This window comes from Hordeum vulgare, chromosome 2H (genome assembly GCF_904849725.1).
Source record: "Hordeum vulgare subsp. vulgare chromosome 2H, MorexV3_pseudomolecules_assembly, whole genome shotgun sequence".
Lineage (NCBI taxonomy): Eukaryota > Viridiplantae > Streptophyta > Magnoliopsida > Poales > Poaceae > Hordeum > Hordeum vulgare.
This window is the reverse complement of record NC_058519.1, coordinates 549011439-549020914: the sequence shown is the minus strand read 5'-3', so window position 1 is coordinate 549020914 and position 9476 is coordinate 549011439. Positions and strand designations below refer to the sequence as shown.

The following is a 9476-nucleotide window of genomic DNA, read 5'->3' as shown; positions in this document are numbered from 1 at the left end:
GAAATAATCCACCGATGGACGCGGAGCGTTGCCCTTATTATTAGGGAGAGATTTTGTGTCGAAATAACTCAAACGGACACTAGGGGCCAAAATTATCGGTTGGAGTTGATTTTACCCTATTATAGGATGTGGTGTGTTGAGATGCTATATTGCCCGATGTCAAACGTGTTTTCTCACAGAAACAAAAAGAAACACCAAACGTTTCTTTTTCTTTTTTTGAGAACGTGTTCATTTTGTTTTGTCGCACCAAAAAGTTGACACATGCGGTTGCTGACCCGCACGCGATAGTACCACCTCTGTACGACGAGTGTACCAGGGAGAGGCGATAAATAGCAAAACAAAAAAAAACTGCGCTCGTAAAGCCGCGGGCCCCACGTGCACCCCCGCGGAACGAACAAGACTCTTCGGGGCAAGCACATTCCGGGGGTGCCGTGCGCCCGCCCGCCACCGTGGTGCCCCACCTCCTTTGCCTTATCCCTTCCGCTTCCCGGTGGCCCCCACGCCCTCGCCTAACACCCACCATCCTCCCTCTACGCCCTCTCACTGACTGCGGGACCGGACGGCCTTCCGTCCCCGCATGTCAGCGACCAGATGTTCGTAGCCCAAGCGTACCGTTCCGCCGCTCCACGACACGTGGAGCTCGCGCGCTGCTCCCCGGCTCTCGCTATAAGGCATTTTTTTCCTCCATCCCCGCACCTTTCCTCCTCCCTCCCCCCACTCGTGGCCGGACCTGACCTCGTGTCGTCACTGTCGCCCGCGAGGCTTCGCCGGATTGGAACCGGGTACGACACGGCGGCGATGGTTTCAGCCGCCGGCCCCCTCGAGCTCTGCTAATCCGCGGCTCGGCCCGGCATCCGGTGGCCTAATTCGACGCCCGATCAGGTAATTTCATCACCTCCTGTGCAATAATAGTAACCAACTTTGGGCGCGAGTGCGATTTTCTCGGGCGCTGCTGATTTCGTCCGACCCCCGTCTCTGCTCTGATCCTCTCTTCTTCGGTTATCCCTGTCCGGAGATTTGGGCATCTTTGCAGTTCGTTATGTCCACCCTCCGATTTGCAGAGCTTGGTGCGGACGGAACGTTTGGTACTGTTGGATGTTTTGGGGGTTCTGTTCTCTGTTCAGCGTAATCATCCGCAGGGGCTGGTTGCTTCTGTTCGTAGGGCTCGATTGCGTGTGGGATTGGTTGGAAGTGTGTGGTGATTGGACGCCCAGGCTCAGTTGCGTGGGAGACGAACACTTCACTCGAAATCGACCACTTGCAGTAGAATCCATTGCGTGGGGGTTTAGTCTTGTCTGACTACGTCTGCATACAATCTTCATCTTCTGATAGTAATTTCCTTACTGCAGTGCAAGTTAAGCCTATTGATTGTATTAATTTTACTTGATGATGACGCAGGATGGCGTTGAAGGATGCCAACTCGTAATCGTCACGCCCTGGAATGGATGCTAGAGAATCAAGCCGTCGGCACCTCTAATATGCACCTTTGAGTCTATCCATGGTCTGTGACACTGTACGTCCATCCATAGACTTGAGCAAGTGATCAGGTTTTCTTCAGCGCAACAACTCGTCATGGGCAGTGCTTGCTCAAGGAACAGAGGCCAAGTGGTCCATGAGGACCAACTGTACAGCGTCAAGTTCTCCAAGAGCGGCAGCTTCAAATGGCTGATGCACACGCTGTCCCGCAGCAGCTCCGATGTGCTCCGGAAGGCCCAGGGACCGACGCCAGGTCGCCGCCCAACTCTGGTGGAACTTTGCGTGGCCAGAGTCCGTGAGGTACTCATCTGACCTCGTATGTTCAGAGTTTGGTGAAGCGATGCGCCAATGCCCGTTCTTGGCTGAGTTGGTGCGGGTGATTGCAGGACATAAGCAGGTATTCAGATTTCTCCATGCTACCTAGGGATCTTAGCCAGCTGATATTCAACGAACTGGTGCAGTGTAGCTACATCAATGAGGAGTTGCTGGGAGCTTTTCGTGACTGTGCTTTGCAGGTGAATTTTTGGTACTTGTTTGGTAAACTGTTTCCATTGAATTTTTGTACTTGTTTGTCCTAAATACAATTTTTAAGGCGAAACAACGGGAAAATTCCCACTGCATTTTTTTTATTAATATGGGTTATGCACAAAAGAATGATGAATAGAAGAATACAAGTCTAGCTTATCCCAGTTAACTATGAACAATTACTTGATGTAAAATTAAAGTTCCTTACCATCAACCAGGCCTTTATATGAAAATGTATTTTATTTCTCTCGACAAACTCTGAAAGGCATCTTATCAGACATTAGTTGTTGGTTTTTCAAGGTTCACTCAGTAATTTAGAATGCAATTCTTTGTCAAGCTTGTCTTGAGCTTGTTCATAGAAAGTAAAAATTGCTTTGGTAAATTTATCCAGTAAGAATGAAGAAGTCCCTATTCCTTAGGGAAGCCCATTTAATAGACCATTTGAGATCACTTAGGTAGCTACCTTTTTCCTAGTCAGATGGCACTTCTTGCTTAAGGTAAGTTGCAAGCCAAGCCACCAGTTTCCTTGGTGAGATAGACCAAAAAAGAAAAACTTGAAGGCTTCTATCGCGCTCTGGGACGAGTTAGCCTTATGTCAACCAATTGATCTTCCACACTATTCGGTATCAGGATATCTGTCTGGATGAGTACCCTGGAGTGAAGGATGCTTGGATGGAAGTAATTGCTTCTCAAGGGCAGTCCTTGCTATCTGTTGACATCTCTTGCTCTGATGTGACTGATAGTGGATTGAATCTCCTTAAAGATTGCTCAAATATGCAAAGTCTGGCATGCAATTACTGTGATCAAATTTCTGAACATGGACTTAAAACCGTGTCAGGTAAGTGATGACAATAGTCCAATAGCTGTGCTTTCTTACACCTGTACGAGTCTGGGGGGTGAATGTTCATTTTTATGATGTATGATGTGTGTCTTCATTCTGCAGGCCTCTCAAACTTGACATCGCTCAGCCTTAAGAAATGTGCTGCTGTTACAGCTGACGGAGCAAAAGCCTTTGCAAACTTAGTTAACTTGGTAAATTTGGACCTTGAGCGATGCCCAAAAATTCATGGTGGCCTTGTTCACTTAAAAGGTGGCCTTTTGTTCCATGAAACAATTGTTTGTAAAGCATGCCCAATCACCTGATTTATTCCAACGTATAAGACTCAAACCATACATGCTACTGTTGGTTATCACAACAATATGGGCATCTTGAGTGTTCTCTTCTACACATTTCCATTTCCTGACATGTGATACATACATTTGTTTGTAGTCACTATAAGAACTGGCATGCGGCCTATTTATTCACATTCCGCTCAATAGCAAGTATATCAGAAAAACTACTTGCCTCTGTTGCAATAACATAACATTCTTTATTTCTTTTACAGGCTTGAGAAAACTGGAAACGCTGAACATGAGATATTGTAACAGCATCACAGATTCAGACATGAAGTATTTATCAGGTTATAACTCTTCTATGACTAGTCTAAACCAATCTATGTTTTCATACACATTGATCTACAATGCAATGCCCTTATCCTTGTGTAGATTTTACGAGCTTGAAAGAGTTGCAACTGTCTTGCTGCAAAATAAGTGATTGTGGTGTTTCTTATCTGAGAGGTAACCACGAAACACATGCTCTTGATTTTTTTTTGCTAACTCTTCGTTTTTATTTACTTGGTAACCCGAGGGTTTATCTAAATTTAGCCGTGTTTAAGTTGCTGGTTTGATCTCTTAGGTCTGTCCAAACTATCCCACTTAAATCTGGAGGGCTGTGCAGTGACTGCTGCTTGTTTGGAAGCTATATCAGGTTTTACATTTTTCCTTATAGAGCACCCTGCTGTTGATGTTATTCCATATAGGTTTCTTTGGTTTAGTCTTGCCCGTTGAAGGTGCTGACAATTGTATATTTTGATCTATTATGTATGTTGCAGCACGAGGACGGTTGGGCCTTAGAATTCTGTAGAAGTATGTGTGTCACGAACTTATTCACAAGTTACCGCAGCAGTCTTATATTTTTGTTCTCTCTCTAGAATTCATGCCCCAGAGAGATTTTTTCGATAAAGGGCATTTCATTGAATTGAATTATCGAGTTGTTACAATCGCATGGCAAAAAGACCCGGCCTCTGCATAGCAAGATGCACGCAGCCAACGCAGTCCACAAATTCGTAAAAAGTGTAAAACAAGAGGCAACTAAGAGAGATACCCTTTTGGTAGAAAGATAACATTAAATCTTTATAAGTTTGCTTCAGAAGTTTAATGAGAATGAGTCAAAGTAACATATTAGTTAGCCAGATAGTTCTTCTGTGCATTTATGGGGACACCGTGCTGTTCTATATGAAAATGACGAGAGATGTTTTTACCTCTTCTGTTTCTGAGAGGCAGTGTATGGAGTCTATTATTTTGAAAGGAAGCTTGTGTTGTTGACCGGACGAGTTAAATGTTCCTTCTACAAGGACATTGTTAGTTACGAGGCCTAAACTTACTATTTCACTGTTGCATGGTTACTCTGTTGTAATACTCATTTATGTTGCAGCATTCGGTTAGCATTTCATGCATAATTATGCAAATAGTTGCAAGCTCACTATCTGGGTGCCAAACTTCATTAATAGTCATGCTATTTCAGGATTGGCTTCATTGGTTTTATTAAATCTCAATAGGTGTGCCATATGCGATGAAGGCTGTGAGAAATTGGAAGGTAAATACGACACCAATTGCTGACCATGTGGTGAAAATGACTCTTTGTTACTTGCTGAGATCATTTGTTTGTGATGACATGCAAAATAGGATACATGTTTCCTTGTTTGAGATGTAGATGTCTAGCTCAGTAGTTAAATTGATGGATCCGCAATGCATCTCTGTATGCTTCACCTACAACTTTTTCAAGCATACATATTTGTACCCTTTTGTGACCTGTATCTGTCCAAGTATGTTACTTTGTCCTGCACGGATACACCCTTTTATAGCTCACTGTCTGGTGCTGCCTTGCAGGTCTTGTCAAATTGAAGGTTCTTAATTTAGGATTCAACCACATTACAGATGCCTGCTTGGTTCATCTAAGAGGTCAGTATTAATCACTGTCTATCTTTATATTAATTTGTTGTATAGCAAACATTTGGACATGCTATTATCGAAGTCCTTGAGACGCCCATCTACGTAAGCAACAAGTGTTTCACATCTTTAATTGTTACTTGGTTGATTCAGTCATCCTATATTAAAAAAAATTGAGACACTCCTCTCTTATTTTATCAGTTTTGTACTAATATTAACAAAGTCATTATTGTGCATGATTTCATAAAACCTGGATTTTTTGCTTCTCAAACACGCATGTGAATACATGTCATTTTGTAGTGGAAGAAAGTTCCGAGAAGGCGCGGATCTTACAAACCAACTAGAAAACCCAAATGAAAATGGAAGAAACAAGAAACTAAGAACAGCCCCTAAGGAATTTATGCAAATGAAGCAATAGCATAAAACATGATCATTATCCTTCAAGAAAGATGACTGGTATTTTATCTTTTCGCCTATGCACAAAGATGCTGGTAAGATGAAAGCAGAGGCATGTCAAAGAACATGCAGAGAATCTTGCACTTCTGGAATGCATATTATTCATTTTCTAGCTCAAAATGGAGTGTCAATTGGGAGCACTTGTCTCTTGTATTGAATCTTGTATAAAAATATATTAAAAAAATATAACCATGGTGACGCGCATTTGTATCGTGGATACGGTATACCAAACAACACAACATGGGGACAGTTTGTATATGATGTTCTTTGTTCCTTCCAGAATTGATCAATTTGGAGTGTTTGAACTTGGACTCATGCAAGATTGGTGATGAGGGGCTATTGCACCTAAAAGGTGAGTTCCTTCAACATATCTTAATTTTTATTTTCTTTTTTGCAACTGCAGTAGCATGTCTCACTTCATCTCCTATTACATCTTGTTTTATAAAATGTCGAATAGTGGAATCATCGAGTTAACTAGCTCGTGCAGTTTATTATTGTGGAATGGCATACAATTTTTATTTACCAGACTTGTCTACAGTTAGCAGTATAGCATTGATGGGGCATTCTTGTTTGCCTGCAGAAATTTGTATTGAGCGTTTGTCTTGTGGTTAGACCACTTTAGCGTTTTCTGTCTAGAAAAATCGAATTTTGGCTCTCCTTTTTTTTCACTAATTAATACATTTTGCTGTTCTGTAGGCCTTTTGCAGTTAAGAAGTTTGGAACTTTCGGACACTGCAGTTGGGAGCAATGGACTTCGTCATCTCTCTGGTTTGTTTACGCTTTGCCAAATTCTGTTTCACGAAGTCGATTCTCCGTTTCCCCCCTCTTTAATTTGCCTTTGTTTTAGTAGTCCAGTTGAAAAGTTAGCTTTTTTACATTATTCTTGCTGCTAATTTGTGAGAAAACTGAACTTGCTTCTGCTGTAACCAATGTAAGCTAGGTGATCACCATAACACTGGAATACATGTAGTTATGTTTTGTCGGCTTCTGGTCTAATGATTGGTTACTAGATGTAGATTACTTCTAGTAATGTGTTTATAGAAATATTGTTTTCATCTTGGTGGCCAATGCACTATCTTAGATTGTATTGTCATTTTCTGGTCTGCCTACATGTGTTGTGGTCAAGTGGCTTGTGTCACTGGTTCACACAATTCAAGAAATACCAATCAAAGTTGCATGATAGAGGGGTGAATGCTGATAACGTGCAGTGGTATGTTTGGCAATTTTCCATATCTGAAACTGATCGGTCATGTCAAGAAATGACTCCATGTTTAATGGTACATTGCATGCACACTTTTCATGGACAATGTCCCCTGACTTTATCTTGCTCACTTCCGCTTCGGTACAACCCCCTTAATCACATCAGCGGATGAGATCTATCTTGCTACATAAACATTGCCTAGCTTAATGTGCTCTCAACAATTGATAGTTGAGTCATAGTATTCATCTTAATCACAATGCTGAAGTGTTATTGTGAGGTTTATGTGTCTGAACTCTAATGGTCAATATTGTTTTTCTTTTTTTTTGCGGGGGGTCAATATTATTTTTCACTGTAGTGTTATGTAACGGTTCTTATTTTGCAGGTCTTCGGAATTTGCATAGCATGAATCTCTCTTTTACCGTGATTACGGACATTGGTCTGAAGAAAATTGCTGGCTTGAATTCACTGAAGTCACTTAATCTTGATAATCGTCAAATTACAGACAACGGCTTGGCAGCTCTTACAAGTATGTCCTTCACATTCCCCAGGACATTGTGGTGGATAGTAACCCAGCCAATATTTGTTGTTTGTTGCGCTAATTATTGTGTTTCTAGTTATTAAAATAATATTTAAGCAGTTTTATTGGTAATATAAAGTTATGGTCGTGTTAATAACTGGATCATGGAGAGTCTCTCTTCGGGTCAGTTCCATAACTTTGCCCCTAAGATTCTGTGTTTCCATCATTTCTAATGCAGCTCTCACTGGATTAACGCACCTTGATCTTTTTGGAGCTCGTATAACTGATGCTGGGACAAGCTGCTTCAGATGTAAGTGTGCATGATTAAATCAAAGATCGATTCAATCATACAACACCTAACATTGTTGTCGCCGTTTCAGGTTTCAAGGGTCTGCAGTCTCTGGAGGCCTGCGGCGGGTTAATCACCGACGCTGGAGTGAAGAACATCAAGGACCTCAAAGCCCTGACGTTGCTGAACCTATCCCAAAACGGCAACCTCACAGACAAGACCTTGGAGATAATCTCGGGTACGTGCATCTTTCGCATTCTCTCTTTCATCTCCCGAAAACTTCCGATACAATCCTCACAGTTATATATCCTTGTTGCAGGCCTGACGTCTTTGGTCTCGCTGAACCTGTCGTACTCTCGGGTGTCGAACGCAGGCCTCCACCATCTGAGGCCGCTGCAGAACCTGCGCTCGCTGTCGCTCGACTCGTGCAAGGTGACGGCCTGCGAGGTCAAGAAGCTTCAGCTGGCCGCCCTCCCCAACCTGGTAAGCGTGCGTCCGGAGTAGTCTTCCGGTAACAGGCACCTTCCGTCCACGTGTAAATATGACCACCCCGAGTAGAGCAGGCAGAACGGGCCTGCGCGTCTGTACATACATAGTCTTGTGAGTTACGGCAAGGATTGATCTGATGATAGACTGAACTGTTTATGTCGTCTGTTTATGGTGTGCCCATCAAAGCTGATGCGAAGAAACAACTGTAAATGCGTCGTGCTTCCTCCGCATTTGGGATTGGATAATGTAATGGTTCGTGTACATAGCAGTTGGTGTTTGCCAAGTTTCGTCGCGTGGTGCTATGATCCTGGTTAGTGGTTACGATTTCCGTGGATCGCTTTCCCTTGGCGTGTGATATGGTGGTGCGATGAGGGGCACCGTGGTATCAAACTGTTGCAATCTAATGATTGAATTGATCTCATTGATGGTTACAAGGTGCCATTTATACCCACTGGAGAGACATCAGTTTCAGGGGCAGAGGCGTCCGTGGCTTCCCACACGACGGTTGGGTAAGGAGAGATTTTCCTAATTATATTTGTAATTTAATCTTAATACTCTTTTGAATCTATGTTTGATCATGGAGAATCATCTCGTGATTATCTGGATAGCGCTATCATCTTAAAAGGATTTTTCTTCAAAAAAATCATCCATAAAATCTTTTGGGAAAACGTGAAACATAACCTCACAAAGAGATGACATAATGTGATGTCTTAAATGAGAATATGTTAAGAATAGACTCCCCCTGATGTCTTAAATGAGAATATGTTAAGAATAGACTCCCCCTAACATTCGCATATCAATTCTAAAAACATATTTCTGAAATGTTGAATTTGATAAAGACTTGGTAAATAAATCAGCAAGATTGTTGCATGATTTGACTTACAAGATGTTTATTTCTTTGTTTTTTTGAAGATTATGAAAGAAAACTACTTAGGAGAAATATGCTAAATGTTATTACTTTTGATATATCTTGTTTTGGTATTAAGTAATAACATTGGAGGAGCATATAAGAGAGACCTTCTGGAATGCTCTACATGTTGGGTAACGTAACATAAATTTAAAAAAAATTCTACGCATATTCAGATCTTCTATGGAGAGACCAGCAACGAGAGAGGGGGTGAGTGCATCTTCATACCTTTGAAGATCGCTAAGTGGAAGCGTTGCTAGAACGCGGTTGATAGAGTCGTACTCGCGACGATTCAGATCGCGGTGTGATTCCGATCTAGTGTCGAACCACGACACCTCCGCATTCAACACACGTGTAGCCCGGTGACGTCTCCCGCACCTTGATCCAGCAAGGAGGAGCGAGAGGTTGGGGAAGATCTACGGCAGCACGACGGCGTGGTGTCGATGGAGAGACGAGGTCTTTCGGCATGGCTTCGCCAAGCACCGGCAGTGAGGAGGAGAAAGAAGAGCAGGGCTGCGCCGAGGGAGATGAAAAACTGTGTGTCAAACAACCCCGAAACCCCCACTAT

At 42.6% G+C, this 9476-nt stretch overlaps 1 protein-coding gene across 1 annotated transcript; it reads left to right on the top strand.

Annotated features, from left to right (window-relative positions):
* Positions 1–690: 690 nt before the first annotated feature.
* On the top strand, positions 691–8288 carry LOC123427173 (putative adenylate cyclase regulatory protein). Its single transcript, XM_045111147.1, has 16 exons — positions 691–882; positions 1399–1776; positions 1863–1991; positions 2632–2839; positions 2945–3091; positions 3387–3461; positions 3547–3618; positions 3737–3808; positions 4625–4696; positions 4990–5061; positions 5786–5857; positions 6202–6273; positions 7089–7232; positions 7462–7533; positions 7604–7750; positions 7832–8288. The coding sequence occupies exons 2-16, from the start codon at positions 1573–1575 to the stop codon at positions 8014–8016; spliced, it is 1743 nt and encodes a 580-aa protein (XP_044967082.1). The 5' UTR covers positions 691–882; positions 1399–1572; the 3' UTR covers positions 8017–8288.
* The last annotated feature ends 1188 nt before the right edge of the window (positions 8289–9476 follow it).